Here is a 15,498-nt window from a genome sequence, read left to right as displayed (position 1 = left end):
ATCGTGATTGGGGGCGTCTTGGAGGCCGAAAATCGAGAACGGAACCGACCGTCCGGCCAACTGGGTGCGCTTCTCAGCTCCCCGGTCCTGGGCGTGAGGTTAATGACCGCACTCCAAGTGCTCCAAGAAACGGCTACAGCGGCCGTCACACGACGCTCGGCTGGCGAATAAAAGAGCGAATCAGGGAGAACCGGAGCCCCGGGAGGGCGGGCGGTGGAACCCTGATACGGGATGCTGAGTGAGGACCGGTGTACGTGCGTGGTGTACAGTGTCGTGTCTACTAGCTCCGAGTAGAGGGGGCGTTCTGAAGTTAAGGGGAAACCCGGTACACGGAGCCAACCCTCGGAGACCTCCGCAACCCGATCCCGATCATCCGGCCCGCTGGGTGCGCTTCTGAGCTCCCCGGCCCTGGATGTGAGGCTGATGACTGCACTCCAAGTGCTCCAAGGGCGGCGCACATTGTGCGAGTTGGAATTCAAGCCTCTTCCAGTTTGCTGTCTGCCTGACTCAGGCGCTCAATCTGCCGATGCGTGATTGTGTGTGGGCTGCTCCAAAGGGGGCCCTGTGTGATCCGACGGGTAGGGAGTCTGTGCCCGGGCGGTGTCCGGTGTGGAGTCTCTCTCTGATCCCGCCTGTGATGTTGGGTCTTGGGTGTGGTGTGGCGGCTGAGAACCCAAGGAGGGGAGCTGATCCCACTCGGTAACCAACTCTCAGGGGGAGAAGGTGGGCGAGCTTCAAGCACGCTCATCTCGATCGACAAGGCGTCGCTACGGCGGTCTGCCACTGGGGGGAGCCTCGTCGACGGGTGCGGGACCGCGGCGCAGCCAGTGTGCCGCGGCCTCCGGCTGTCTGCGGCGGGTGGCTCGCTGCTCGCTGCGAAGGCGAACAACTCGTCTCGTCACACACCAACTCGAGGGGCCAAACTATGCATGTAAATCGACCACCTCCAATAAGACTACTCTCGTGAGGCTGTGTGAAAGCACGCCCAACCTGGCGGATTTGGGCAAGTGCGTCTGTTCACAGCTCAGGAGAGTACAATAAGACTGGTCTTCACTGCAGCACGCCTCGAGCGAGTAAGTAATGAATGCGTCTGTTGGCCAATACAATACTTAATCGAGCTTCTCGCGCGCTCCTCAGCTGGCGGTCCGCAGGGCCGCCCAGGCCGGGCGAGAAGCGCAGTGAGGGAGGGCGAGACGATCGAGGCATCCCGTACCCTGCGGAATCGACCCTAAAAACCCGTCCAACATTTTGCCGTCCAGCGGGCGCGTCCAGCGTCGTAATTAAATGAACTCGGGGGCACGGGACGCGGCACAAACGGGGCACAAACGCCAGGCTACAAAGACGGGGAGGCACGTAGTGACGCAGGGGGGTCTAGGCGACGGCGGCGTCCTCCGACGCCGCGGCGAGCCTGAGCTCGGTCGCAATCTCTTCCGCCGCCGCGAGCTGCAGCGCGACTGACATGCGCTGGGCCTGCAGCGACAGCCACGACCGCGTCGACCAGCTCGCCTCGTCCTCGTGCTGCCGCTTCGAGAGCTTGTTGCGCACCTTGTCCTTCATCTAGTGGGACGAGGAGAAGGTGGCCTACTGCTGCAAAGGCACCTTCTCGGCGGCACTCTGGTGCTGCCAGAAGGGCAAGTGGTGCCCGCCGGACGACGAGTGGGTCGGTCTGCGCATGAAATATACACCGCCAGCGCCACCGCCTTCGACCGCAACGCTGGCGGCGGCGGCTCGCATGAGGGGGGATCCGAGGCCGTGGGGGCGGGCCCTGGCGGAGGAAGAGGAGTTCCCTCTCGAGGACTGGCTCGACGAAGAGGAGGAGAGGGGCGACGACTCCGAGGCGCTGCACGCTGGCAAGAGGGCGCCCGAGCGCGGGGGCGGCCGCTCTCGCTCGTCCTTCTCCTTCTCACGCTCGCGATCGCCGTCGCGCTCGCGATCGCCGTCGCGCTCGCGCTCCTCGGCCGCAAACAAGCCTCCGCCTCCCCTCGCGTACACCACCAGCAGGCCAGGCTGGGCTCAGACTGGCGGCACAATGCAGTACCCTCGCTCCACGGCCGCCCCAACAGGGTATTACGCCGGTGGCACGCACTATCCGATGATCGGGCCCTCATACCGCTATCTCGCGCTCCACAACGTGCTGCAGAGGAACATGATGCTCTCCACCATGCGCGCCCCGTACTATCGCGGGCACAGCTCTGGCGGAGGGGGCTCCAGCGGCCTGAACGCCTCGATGGAAGAGGTTCCTCGCTCCCTGATGCGCGTGTACAGACAACCAAGAAATGGGGGAGCTAGGTGACTTGAGCGGCTTGACCCCATCCACCACGTCTCAGGTGACGCTCGAGCAAGCACTGGACAGGTTCGACTTGAGCACTTTGCTCACCGTTCCAGAATCACCTGAGGCCGCTGATTGGCATCTCATCGTGCAGAACGCCACCGTCGTTCAAGATGCAAGGCGCGGGGCAGAGTGATCTCCAGGGTCCTTCCTGTAAGGTGCCTATATGGGCTTCCAGTATCGGACCTTCAAGACATGCGCTTTTGGCCGGTGGCCTCCTCGGACATGGTACCTCCGGTGAGATAGTGGCTGCCAGTTCGAGACTGGGGCCGATCGAACTTGAGTTGTTCGGAGGAGGAATCCGGCCAGCACGGGTACAAAGAGGGGTACCCGGAGAATCCCCAGCTGCGGAAACGTAGTGTCGCTCAAGAGGTGCGATACTGCGGGGGAGTGTAAGGTGCCTATATGGGCTTCCAGTATCGGACCTTCAAGACATGCGCTTTTGGCCGGTGGCCTCCTCGGACACTTCCCCTTTACGGCTCTACTGGGCTGGGTTTTTAGGCATTGTGGGGTTGGCACTCCCATCGACCCTCATGACCTCCTGCGGTCTCTGAGATGGACACCAGTGGGTGTGGGACCACAGCCAGGATACAACCGAAGGCTGGGTAACCAGTAGAGGTCGATACTCGACGCGTCCCACATGGTCTGTGTCGCTGTCGGCACGCTGTCGACAGGACGTCGAGCGACACCGGTGGCAGTGCCACCCAGGAGTGGTCGGGCGTCTCCCGTCATGAGAGAGCCACCATGTGATCCGTATGGTGATTCCTGACAACCGCCTCAGTCAACTTTTGTCACAGTTCCCGCTATGAGAGGAGCTGCGGGTCAGTTCCACAGCTGGAGCTGTGTCGCCGGATTGCGGCGGCCTGCCTCCGGAGGTGCCTCTGAGGTGGACATTTTTTGGTCACCGTGAGAGAACGCGTTCGAATTTTCACTCCGGAACTTCAACTCCGCACGCGCACCGGCCAGGGCTACAATAGTGCCAGTGAGGCGAAGGGCGAGTCGGAAGGCCGCGACCGTCAAGTGTTCCCTTCGTTTTCCTACAATCGCTGTGAAGGTAAGGTAAGGTAAGGTAAGGTAAACGCTGTGAACCCAGCCACGTATCCACTCTGACTCTCTCGAACTCTCTCGATGAGCGCAACCCCCAAAAGGGGAAAAGCTTGGCTGCAAACACGTGACATTGACAAAACGTGCAAGATAGTCTAATATATCGAGAAACTAAAAGAACACAGGCGTGTGTATTGTGTCACCTCTCTCTCTCCTCTCCCTCCCTCCCTCTCCTTGGTGCACGCGTCCAGTGCTAAACTAGCTAGCGCCTCTGCAAACGCAAAAGCCGCCCTGCTATTCTCCACGCTGCACCCCGTCCGTTTCGCCCCCTGCGATCATGACAGCGCGGGGCGGCCCGCTCTCCCGTTTGAGAAGAGAGAGGCCGCGGCGAAGTGCAGGCCATTGGGGCGAGGGGACCAGTCGCGACAGCGTTGCACGGGCTGAGCCGGGCGAGGCGTTCTGGCGCGGCGTCTACCAGCCCGCCGTGTAGTCGTACTCGTCGCTCTCGGCGTTGGGGTCGTCGGACTTGCGGCTCTGCTCGGCGGGGTCGAGGGTGGGGCGGGGGTTGAGTAAGGGAAGGCGTGTGGGTCGAGCTCTGTGGACTGAGGGCCGGAGATGGGCGATAGAGGGGAGATGGAGGGGAGATGGAGGGGAGATAGAGGGAGAGGGCGAGGCCTCGCCTGCGCGACAAAGGCGGGCGGGTGCCGCTCCTTTGTGACCCGCTCTGTGATACCTGCGCTCTTGACGTACTCGCCGCCGTCCTCGGTGTCGAGGAAGAGCGCCCATGAGGGCTGGATAGCCTGGGCGCGCCAACGCGGGAGCCTCCGGTGAGCGAGACATCTCAGAGGGCCGCGTCGAGGGGCGGGGGAGCGGCGGGCTTGCGGCAAGGCGTGTAGGCAGCAGGGCGCGGCGGGGGCGACAGCGGCCAAGGCGCGAGGCTGCGGGGCGGTGCGTCTCGCGCGTTGAGAGCGGAGAGGCGCGATCTCGGGTGATCTCGGGCGTGATCTCGGGTGTGATCTCGGGCGTGATCTCGGGTGGGTGTTCTCGGCGCACGTTGAGGGCGGAGAGGCGCGCAGTGTCGAAGAGCTCTAGCGGCGCCTCGCCGACCTGCAGGGCGGGGCGGGCGGGGTGGGCCGGGCGGGCCGGGCGGGCGGGGTGGGCCGGGCGGGCCGGGCGGGCCGGGCGGGCTGGGAGGCGGTGGCGAGGGCGGCGGCGGGCTGGGCGGCGGCGGGCTGGGCGGTGGCGGCGAGGGCGGAGGCGGAGAGGGCGGAGGCGGCGAGGGCGGAGGCGGAGAGGCGGATCGTGCAGGCAAGAGTTCTTTTCCTCGGGGGGGCCGTGTGCCTGCCGCTGGATCCCCTTGAGCTCTGCCTCGCCGCATAACTTCGCCATCGTCTTGCGGTGCAACTTGACCAGCCGCGCCGCGCGCTGCGAGGTCTCCTCCGTCGGCCAGCCCGAGGCGAGCGACATGTACCTGCCGCGGGGGCGTGTTTCACGAGCTCGGAAGGGGGGTGGGGGGGGGCTTGCGTGCTTGCTGGGCAACTTTGGTCAACGGTAGGGTCAGGGGCGGGTGTCTTCAGCGCCGAGTGAAGCCGCGAGGCGCAGGGGCCACGATGCGCCGGGGAGAGCCGGGGAGAGCCGGACGAGGGGGCGCTGCCCTTCGCAGAGCTGTTGTTGGGCCGTGGTATCGAGGCTCCGCGGCGACGGTCAGGGAGGGGAGGGGGGGGGGGGGGGGGGCCCCCTCTCAAAGTACTCGGGGGCCGGGAGCCACAGCGGGGGCCAGTCGTCCCCTTCCTGTCCCCAGCTGGGGGGGTGAAAAAACCTTTCTCACAGCACCCCCAGGGGGGGCCAGTCGTCCCAATCCTCGTCGATGCTCCGCTCAAACACCTCGCGCGACGGCTCGTACAGCATCGCTGGGGCGGGGCGAGGGCAGGGAAGGCGGAGGGGCGTGGGGGGGGAGGACGGCGGGGCGATGCTGCGAGGGAGACAGTCGCGGGGCAGAGGAAAAAAGGAAAAAAATGTACGCGGGGCAGACGAGGCGGCGACCGCGGCGGTCTGCAGGCTCAGGGCGTGCAGGGGGGAGGCGCTGCACGGCTGCGCCTTTGGACGGGTGCAACTTCGCCATCTCAATCGCGTGCTCCTGAGAGGGGGACGTGTCGGGGACGCGTCAGCGCCGCACACCCGGCCGAAGCCTGGTCTTGCAGGGCGGTCACCGAGGCGAGGAAGCGAGGCAGCACGTCGAAGGAGACGTTGCGGTACACGGTCTGGTACGTGGAGGCGAGCAGCCCCGACACCGACACCTCCGCCGTCGACGACGTCCCTTCCTTCCACTGCTTGAGCGCCTGCCGGGGAAGTGTCTCGGAAGTGTCTCGGAAGTGTCTCGACGACGTCCCTTCCTTCCACTGCTTGAGCGCCTGCCGGGGGGGGGGGGGGGGGAGGGTACTGCGGCGCTCGCCCAGAGGCAACAGCCGAGGGGGCGACGCCCCGACCGCGGAGCGCCTGCTTCAGCTGCTCCCTCAGCCGCGCAGTCACCGCCATCTCCTCGGGCGCGCCAGCCTACGGGCGCTGCCGCTTCCTCAAGCCGACGTCAGACGGCCTCCCGCAGAGGCGCACGCGCGAAATCGAGGCGGCCGCGCTGCCTTGATGTGCGAGTCAAAGATGGTGTCGCCGAGTGCCCTCGCCTGCGCGTCTCCGGCGGTCACAGCGGCCTCGAACTCTCTCACGCGCACCTGGTCGGCGCAGGCGGAGCCCGGGATCGGAAGGACATCGAAGGCGCCGCGGTGGGCAAGGTCAGCCGAGAGGAAGGCACAGCGCGAATGCCCAGGCGGACGCCTGCAGCAGTGGTTCTCTCCCCACCCACCTCTCTTGCCGCCCCTCTCTTCCCAGTGCGGTGGGAAGCGAACCATGAAGGCGACATTCTCGTTCGACAGCTCTGCCTCTGTGAACGACTTGAGGTACGACCTGCAGAGGCGGCACCATGTCAGACGCGTCGGAGCATCCTCATCATCTACCTCATCGAGCGCAGACGCTGAAATTGGCAGAGTCACAAATTGGCATTTGGTGCATCTATGGCGTGAACAGCCGCCAGTGATCGGCGAGGAGGTCCTCAAGCGTGAGCTGCGTCTCGCCACGGATGTCGAACCGATCACTGACCCGATCTCCTGGCACCTTGGCCGCCTTCTTACCCATCGAGACGCCCCGGCGGACCTCGACAGCCGCTTAAGAAGACGGACACGCTGGTTGGTTGGAAGCGCGGCTCGCACAAGCCGAGAGAAGAAAGAATTCACCCTGCTCAGAAGAAAGAATTCTTAAGATACAAGCCTCTCTCACAGCACACTGGCACGACAAGAAAGAATCGCAGCGCGCGCTTCTCAGCTCCCCGGCCCTGGATGTGAGGCTGATAACTGCACTCCAAGTGCTCCAAATTGTCCCAGTGCTCCAAAAGAAGAATGCTGGGCACTCACACCACAGGCGTATTCTAGAGGGGGAAGAGAAACGGGGAATGAGGGGCCCCGCCACGAGGAGTGCGTTTTGGGGATGCAGAGCGTGCAAGGCGGCTAGGGATGAGGCCGCAAAAGAGGCGCGCGAGACAAGGAGGAGAATCGGAGAACTGAGAGACTGGGACGACTGGAAACAAGAAGACAGCGAGCCACCAACCTCCTGAGGCTACCTGAGCTGGCAATGGATGCCACCAGGACGCACGGCTAGCAGGAGCCAGTCAGGCATGCCCTGCTGTGGAGCAGAGCTGGCTGGCGCACCGGCGATACTAACTCAGCGCGCCGCGAGAGGCGAATCTGGGCGACTTTGGAGGCGCAGTTCTCGAGCTTGCCGTCGACGATTGATGTCGGGTAAATTGTCACTGCCGTCCGGGATCGTCTTCTCTCAGGAGGCCGAGCGAACTCCGATACTACGGGTATTCGTTCATGTTCACGGCTGTACACCATAGTAATTCGGCCGTCCGCGAGCCCCTAGCTCGCCGACGGCGAGAGAGATGCCACGGACGGACGGGGTCGTGGTGGCCGGTGGCAGCGTCCATCGAGTGTCACGGGGCGGGTTTCGCGATGGGTGGCCGGGTGAGGGCCCGAGGGTTGCGGAAGGTGCACGGCGGCGTCGGGCGGGCTTTGCGAGTGTGCTCGAGGCGGCCAGTTCCCGCCAAAGCACACTCAAATGCACCTCTCTCTCTCTTGCCCAACTCCCTTGCACAACACTGGGTTTGGCCACGCTGTTTCCCGCACTGGTTTTTTTGCTATCACCGCCGTACGGTGACAGGCACTCGCATATTTTTTTAGGCTCCCCGCGCGACCCACACCCGCAAAACGACCATTTCTAACAAAGTTGTATGCTGCAAGAGATGCTCCAGAAGATACCATACATACGCCTTTGGCCTACTTTTGCGGCGAAGGTTAGGTAGCCTACATGTGTATGCCGATTTGCTGGAGAGCTGAAACTGTGGGGAGGCGCGATCCCCCTTTCTCAAGGCTATGGCCATGACCTACGGTAGTGCCCCCACCAGCACCGGCGCTATAACAACCCCGGCGTGTAGAGTGAGCAGTCATGCACCATGCGCACTCCACTGAGCACTGTACAGACACTAGTCGAGTCTTAAAGATACACGGCTCAGATAGTCGGGTATATCCATTCAATCTAATCTGGAAGCAGCTCTCAGCGCGCGAGATCTTACGCGGCATCGGCGCCGACCATGTGTCGAGGAGCGCAGACAGGAGCCTGCTAGAGACGCCGTGGCATGGCTCGTCCGCACCAAACACTCGTGACTCGATCTCAGTCCGAGTCCGAGTCGTTCTCGTTGATGCCGCTCTTGAACGAGGAGGCCCACGAGGACTTGAGCGCGGCCTTGCGCTTCGCGCCCGACGTGTACGCCTCCGGCGACATATGGGTCGAACGCTGCACCTGGTGCGAGCGCGCGTGCATGCGGCTCATCTTTGAGCCGACCATCCGGTAGTTGGACGCGTCGGCGTAGTGGCCCTGCAGTTCGACGCACTGGGCCTTGAGCATGTTGCTCAGGTCGGTACCTCCCGAAGGCGACAGGGCGACCACGCGGTGGATACGCTCGAGTTCGGCGCGGCCGGCCGCCACGTTGCCCGCGTCGGCGAGGCGCGTGGCCTCCTCCATCGCCTCGGCGACCATGATGCGGTTCCGTTGCTCGTCGAGTGCGGTGTTGACGGGCTGCTCCGCCGGCTCGCTCGCCGGCCTCGCCACCGCGAGGCTCACCGCGACGTCGTCGGGCGCCGACCGAGGCACGTTGAAGCCGCGCAGCGTGGCGTTCAGCACGAGCGGCGGCGGGTCCGTCTGCGGCGCGCGCAGCTTGGGCAGCTGGAGCTCGACGAGGACGTCCTTCTCGTCCTCGGCGAAGAGGTCGCCGAGCACAACGCTGCCCTCGGCGTCGCGTGTGTACGTGCTGCCGAGCACGCGCTTGACGCTCACGCCCGTGCCGACCGCATCGAGGCTCAGCTTGACGTTCTGCGCTACGACGCTCGTCAGCCCGCCGAGCGCGTCGGCGAAGGCGGTCGGGATGTCATCGGGCGTCTTGATGTAGTAGTAGAGGCCGCTCGAGCCCGAGCCGGTCGCGAGATTGCGCAGGCAGGCCTCGTTGTGGTCGGCGCCGAAGCCGAAGGTGTACAGCGAGATCGGCCCGCCGCACTTGGCCGACGCCGTGGCGATCGCGCCGGCGACGGCGCGCGTGAGCTGCGCGGGGTCGCGGAGACCTTCGTTGGCCATGCCGTCCGTAAAGAGCATTACTGCGCGGGTGCGGCCCTCCTTGCTTGCGCCCGAGCGCTCGAGCACTTCGATCGCCTGCAGCGCGCCACCGGAGAGGTTGGTCGTCGAGCCCGGGTGCAGTCCCTTGATCACGCCGTCAGCCTTGTTGCGGCCGGACTCGTCCATCGACGTGAGAGGAAGGTCGAGCCTGATGTTGCTGTCGAAGGTCACGAGCGAGATGCGGTCGTCGCCCTTGAGCCCTGCGCGCTTGACGAGCAGCTCGAGCGTTTTCTTCATTAGCGACATCTTCTCGCCGTGCATGCTGCCGCTGCGGTCGATGCATGCGACAAGATCGATCGGGGGGCGCTTGACATCGTCCAGCGCGGGCGGAGCCTTGATCGAGCACATGGCGAGCATGCGCTCGGCGCTGGCCGCGACGGCACCCTTCTCCGCCGTAACGTGCAGCTGGAGCTGCGGCATCGCGGTGACGTCTGCAGCCGTCGAGACAGACTCGGCGACGGCAACTGGCACACCCGTCGGGATCGTGGCGTCGGGGCGAGCGACCGTCGGGATCGTGGCGTTGGGCCGAGCAAAGAGGTTACCCATGCCGTCGGCTGCAGACATGTCCACACAGGACTTGTCCAGGCCACATCAAAAGCTGATTTTTTCTCCTTGCGCGGCTTTTTTTTTTTTTTGAGAGCGCCTTCGTTGTTAATAATACAAGCCCAAGGTCCCTGGTAGCAGCCATCACTCGCACACACACGCCACACCGCACCGCCCCCCCAGCCCCCGCCCCGCCGAGGTGGGAAAGAGACGAGGAGATGGAACAGCCCGAAGGAGGAAGCACAAGCACGTATGGGAGGGTTCAGTAATGCGCCACGCTGCCCGGCGTTTCTCACTTTCCGGGACAGCCCCGCCCTTGCGAGGCAGGAAAGTGACGGCTACCCCGTACGCCCTGCAGCCTGCTACTCCGACGCCGACTGCCCACTCCCCCCTCCCCTTCCCCCCCTTCGAATTCGTCGGCCCCGACAAGCTGCCCGACGTTGGGCCTCCGCCCCGCACGCCCCTGCCCCTCCCCGCCCCGCGCACACACCCCGACACGCACATATAAGACAAACCCGGCGTCCTGCTCTCAAAAGAAAAAGAAAAAAGGGAATGAGGAGACCAGCGGGGGAGACTCCCCGCCTATGCAAGCCCCAGAGAGGGGCCGCCATCGCCGAAGCTGTGCCAAAGCATAACTCCAAAACCCGCAGCGGCCCGGGGGGCCTTGGGGGCAGCCTGCCGGACCGCCGCTGCACGGGGCTAGGCACCAGAAGATGAGCGGAATTGATGAATCGGGCCGTTGTCCGTGCCTCCCCTCTATACGTCAGAGTGGGACCTACGCCGCGCCGGGTAAGGGGCGCGCCCGGTCCTCGACGGAGCCGCGCGCCCCGAACGACCCAGGCGGCGAGTAGTCGTCCTCGAACCTTCGACATGTAGTTGCCCATAGTTAGCGCCCGCCCGCCCCCCCCCTCCGTCGCTTCGCAAAAGAAAAAACAAAATAAAAACAAGCAAAAGAGAAAGCGAAGCCAAAAACGATTTTTTTTTTGGATTCTCCCGCCCCCTTACCCCTCTCTTGGATTTTTTCTCCTTGCGCTGCTTAGCTCCCAACACCAATTAATTCTTTGTATGTATCCCAGCGTTTCCCAACCCTTCACACAGTAGAGGGCCTCCAGGCGGCAGCTTTCATCAAGGCGGCACGGCGCCCCTCGCGCCACCGCTCGAGGCGCGCCTGAGATCGCGTCACTCGACTAGCACTCGACGTACTCGGCCCTGCGGGCGAGCCCCAGACGCTCCACCCCGCGCGCTGCGCCTACTCCCTCCCCGGCTTGCGCTCTCCTCAGGCCGGCTCCGTCGCGTGTTGCACGCCATCGCAAGGCGGCAGCGGCTCAGTGCAGGTGGCGACTAGATTGCCATTCCCCGCGCTATGTGCTGTCGCCACACGCTGCCCAGCACGCGTACGACGCGCTCTCCTTCGCCTGAACGACACTCTACCGCGTCGCAGGCCAGGGGCATCGCTGGCGCGCTGCAGCGAGGCGGAGGCTCGTCTCAGGCGCCGCCGCCCTGCCGCCCTACTATGACCAGTGGGGACAGCTAGGCTCTTATAGCCAGCTAAAATGTCCCCCAGTGTGTCTGAGAGGGGTCGCCTTGGGGCGCGTTTTTTTAAACCCCGTTATCGCTCCAGCTCTCAAGTTAGTGTCGGGAGAGTGTGTATTGCCATTGTCAAGTGTTGACAGGGAAGCATGACTCGCCCGCTCGCGACGCTCCTCTTCCTTGCCTCCCTATCTCGTGGCCGAGCCCAGTCGTGTGGTAATCCTCAAGTCGCAGGCAGCTCTCCAGACAACTCGGGAGAGCACGCACTCTTCGACACGTGTGCTACGTCTTTTGATCGACATTGCGGCTGCAACTCATGGGATTTCAACAAGATCGACGGCGTCGCGTGCTACGAGAAGGGCCCGATGCAGAGTCTAGCCGATATAGCGTCTCCGCAAGAACTGAGAAGCGCTCCCCAGGGCCACGTCTATGCTGCATGCCTTCCAGTATGCGCATGTGCCTACATGCCGCCCAGCATTGCCATCGACGGCAGCGAGAAGCTTTACGACTGGACGTGCTCGGTGCGAGCCGGATACAGCGACAGGTGCGGATGCGCCCGCAAGTGGAAGTCCTGTTCGTACTCGGGCTGCTGCAGTGACGAGGGGTTCACATGCACGCAACGGAACTTCAACACGGACATGAGCAGCCCATACCCGGGCTTCGCGCAGTGTCGCAAGGCGATGAAGCCAGACGGGAGCAGTCCGTTCCCAAACAAACCCTCCTACCAACAGTGCCCTGACACGTGGGCATGCCACGAGGCTGATGTTGGCCAAACGTGCTTCACGCCCTTCTCGGAGAAGGCGGGCCTCGTACCCAAGGGCGGCCCTCCGGAGGACTTGTGCGACAACACATGCACGACATACAAAAGCTTCAGCACCAAGTGCCACGACCTCGCCTCGCCGAGTGCGGGCAGCGCCTACTGCCCTCTCGGCACGGACTGTGACCGATGCGGTTCTCGCACGACGAAGACGCTCGGATCGTATTGGGTTCTCGCAGCCACGCACTATTCGACCGGTCGAAGAAAGAGGAGCACGAAGCAGTGCCGTCAACTGTGCGCGGGGGACGTCAGCTGCAAGATCTTCTACGTGGCCTTTTCCTACGCGCCTGCAACGACGACGTGGACGATGGAGTGCTACACCAACCAGAACACCGCCGAAATCGAGCTGCTCACCGACGACACCATGCTCGGCTTGCAAGAGGACACGTCTGCAGCGCAAGCGACCAAGGCCGTCTTCGTCAAAGTCAATTGCGCTACACGGAAGGAAACGCACCCGGTCGCCAAGGAAGGGTACATGGGTGGGACGCGAAGCTCAGCACCTCTCTCTCGCATCCAGCATTGCCGCAAGGGCCCGTGCAACAACCCGAACCACTGGAGCATCATGAGTGGCTCGTACTACTACGCTTGCGGGTGGAATTACCCACAGACCACGGGTTATACCACGACTCCGCCACATCAGCCCACAGGGTACGAGCCTCGCGAAGGGGTGTCCTCTAATCGCGGTTGTGGGGCGTGGAACGTCAACCATGAGTTCAGCACGGGGCGGCGTGCACTCCTTGAGAAGAACCGTACCCATGCGCGCAACACTGCTCGGCGGCTGGAGTTCCTGGAGCAGGTCAGGGAGGACGATGACGCCCTCCTCAGCTCGGTGGAATACGCGGAGGAGAATGCGCTCGAGGAGGAGGCGCTCTTCCTGCGTGGCCTCGACCACGTCGACAAAGATTCTAGCGCCTTCTGAGGATCGAGGAGGAGGCGCTCTTCTTCCGCGGCCTCACTCACGTCGACGCGAGGCTTCAAGCGCGTTTTGAGGATGACGCCCGTACGGCATTCAGGGATGCGCGGCGCACAAGCCTGTTGTGGTTGACATGGCACGAGGCTCTATGCCAGGCCCATGACCCTGGGCCGACGAATCCAACTTACTACGTAGGTTCCTACGCAGCCGCGCGCGGGGGACATCTAGGAAAGGGTGGGTGGGGGTTTTGGAACGGGATTCACACCTGATGCATGCCGCGCGACTTGCCCGCGCGGGACGGGTAGTGTCGGCAGCTCGCTCCTCAGAGGATGTCCTCCGCGCTCTCTGCCCCGAGCACGTACTAATACTCCCCAGCCGCCACACGTCAGGACGAAGGACGTCGCCGTCGCGGGCGCGCCGCAGGGAGAAGCCCCTACCAGCTTTCCGCTCGTCGAGGCGCCGCCGCCGCCGCCGCCCACGAGCGACGCCCTCTCCGAGGTGCCGCCTTATTCGGTGTTTGCCGATTCGGAGTACTGAAACTTCTCCCTTCCTCCCTGCCTGTGTGCGCCTGCGGCGCGATTTTTCCTCCCTATGCCTCGAAAAATGCATATTTTCGCCATCTCGGGCTGTCAAGCGGCGGCGTGGTGCCGTGAAGGGCACCCGGCACAAAACTACGATAGTTAGTACCTGCTTCGCGGGATGCGGCACTTGGAGCACTTGGAGTGCAATCATTAGCTCAGATCACATAAGCTGTGGGCCGCTCCCAGTGGGGTCGTGGTCGAGACCGAGGTGTCGAACTGAGAGCCACTACTGGAGGCTTCCTCCGGCCACCGCTCGACTACCCACGCACATGGCCGGTCCTGTGGCTTGCCTGGACTCGCTCAGAAGCCTCAATTCGCGCACACCTTTGCTCTCTGGCTCCCGCGAGTGCGTTCAGGCCACTCAAGCAGGCGACGCCGAGCACCCGCGACGCATCTCGCTGGGGCGCCACCTATCGACCCGACTGATTGGCAGCATCAAAGCCGACCCCATGACGGTCCTTCAGCCCCACGAGGTAGGCAGTTGCGCCCTGATCTCGCTCCAAGACGGCCAACGCCGTGTCCGGCACCTGCTGGCTGCTTCACGGGGATGCCCCCCCCGGACACATGCTGCAGCCCCGAGTGGATATATTGGTCGTTTGTGGGTCCCCCAAGACTACTCTAGTAGGGGCCGGGCGCTTGAGCGTCGGCGGTACACCTGTGCAGATGTTGCACGGGTGAAATGGCTCCTCGTACAGGGTAGGAGGCAGGTGGTGGGTTTGAGTGTCGTGAGTGCTTGCAGCCACGAGTGCAGCACCGTTTGTGACTCCCATGGATGCAGTTGGGTGGGGCACGGTGCTGGGGGGCGGTCCGGTGCGCCACAACAGCCTCCCTGGCTGACCCCCATCCAGTTCGACACCTCTATCCTGACCGTGGAACCCCAACTTCAACCGGTCATATCTCGGGCGGACTGGCATCTCAGGAGCTCATCCTGGGCGGTTTGCGGCCACCCTGTTTCTTCTGTGCCGTTAGTGAGTCTCGTTGCGCCAGCGCAGCAGGCGCGCAGCGCCATGGCCGGCCACCTGGACGTCGACTCAATCATCGAGCGGCTCATGGCCGTCAAGAGCGCACGGCCGGGCACCTGCGTGCCCATCGCTGATAAGGAGGCGGCAGCGCTCGTCGCGGCGGCGGAGGAGGTCGTCTCTGGCCAGCCGGCGCTGCTTGAGCTGGAGGCGGGCTGTGCAGCACTCCCGCCACCGCCGCGCTCGTGCACACGCCCCGCCGCCGCCTCGTCGCCAGCCATCCTCGCCGTCACCGCCGCCGCAGTCCGCCACCCGCCGCCCGCCGCCCGTCGCCCTCCGCCCGCCGCCCGCCGCCCACAGCCGCCTGACCCTGCTGGCCTGCCGCCGCCCCGCCCGCAGGCGCCGATGCAGATCGTGGGCGACATCCATGGGCAGTACTCGGACCTGCTTCGGCTGCTCGACTTCAGCGGCCTCCCCACCGGACCAAAGGGGCCGCGCTACGTCTTCCTCGGCGACTACGTCGACCGCGGTGCCACCGGCCCCTGCCCCGCCACACGGCCTGCCACCGGCCCCTGCCCCGCCACACGGCCTGCCACCGGCCCCTGCCCCGCCACACGGCCTGCCACCGGCCCCTGCGCCGCCACACGGCCTGCCACCGGCCCCTGCGCCGCCACACGGCCTGCCACCGGCCCCTGCGCCGCCACACGGCCTGCCACCGGCCGCCTGGCCAGGCGCCAACGGGCTCGAGTGCATGTTCCTGCTGATGGCGCTCAAAGTCAAGCACCCCGACCAGGCGCCAGCCCCACCTCCCCTCCTCCACCTCCCCTCCTCTCCCTCGCCTCCCCTCCCTCGCCTCCTCTCCTCCTCCACCTCCCCTCCTCTCCCTCGCCTCCTCCTTTCCTCCTCTCGTCCGTCTTCTCCCGTGTTATGAGGTGTTATGGGGTGTTATGAGCAGCCAGCCATAACAGCCATAACACCTGTTATGGCCACTCCCATAACCTTGTCTGGGG

General features: G+C 64.4%; 2 protein-coding genes across 2 annotated transcripts; one reads left to right on the top strand and one right to left on the bottom strand.

Moving 5' to 3' along the window:
- Window positions 1-3,508: 3,508 nt before the first annotated feature.
- On the bottom strand, window positions 3,509-9,712 carry EMIHUDRAFT_469945 (hypothetical protein; the record flags this gene model as incomplete). Its single annotated transcript, XM_005773009.1, has 12 exons — window positions 3,509-3,907; window positions 4,054-4,173; window positions 4,427-4,480; window positions 4,715-4,844; window positions 5,112-5,160; window positions 5,230-5,283; window positions 5,471-5,510; window positions 5,584-5,712; window positions 5,870-5,926; window positions 6,010-6,099; window positions 6,274-6,331; window positions 8,784-9,712. 12 exons carry the CDS (start codon window positions 9,707-9,709, stop codon window positions 3,845-3,847), a joined length of 1,770 nt encoding a protein of 589 aa, XP_005773066.1. The 3' UTR covers window positions 3,509-3,844.
- A 1,041-nt stretch (window positions 9,713-10,753) lies between these two features.
- EMIHUDRAFT_242003 (hypothetical protein) lies at window positions 10,754-12,713 on the top strand (the record flags this gene model as incomplete). Its single annotated transcript, XM_005773008.1, has 7 exons — window positions 10,754-10,765; window positions 10,969-11,053; window positions 11,130-11,243; window positions 11,453-11,590; window positions 11,666-11,739; window positions 11,821-12,626; window positions 12,701-12,713. 7 exons carry the CDS (start codon window positions 10,754-10,756, stop codon window positions 12,711-12,713), a joined length of 1,242 nt encoding a protein of 413 aa, XP_005773065.1.
- Between the last annotated feature and the right edge of the window lie 2,785 nt (window positions 12,714-15,498).

The sequence above is a fragment of the Emiliania huxleyi genome (assembly GCF_000372725.1).
Source record: "Emiliania huxleyi CCMP1516 unplaced genomic scaffold EMIHUscaffold_349, whole genome shotgun sequence".
NCBI lineage: Eukaryota > Haptophyta > Isochrysidales > Noelaerhabdaceae > Emiliania > Emiliania huxleyi.
Note: the sequence above shows the minus strand (reverse complement) of the source record. Positions and strands in the feature narration are given on the sequence as shown.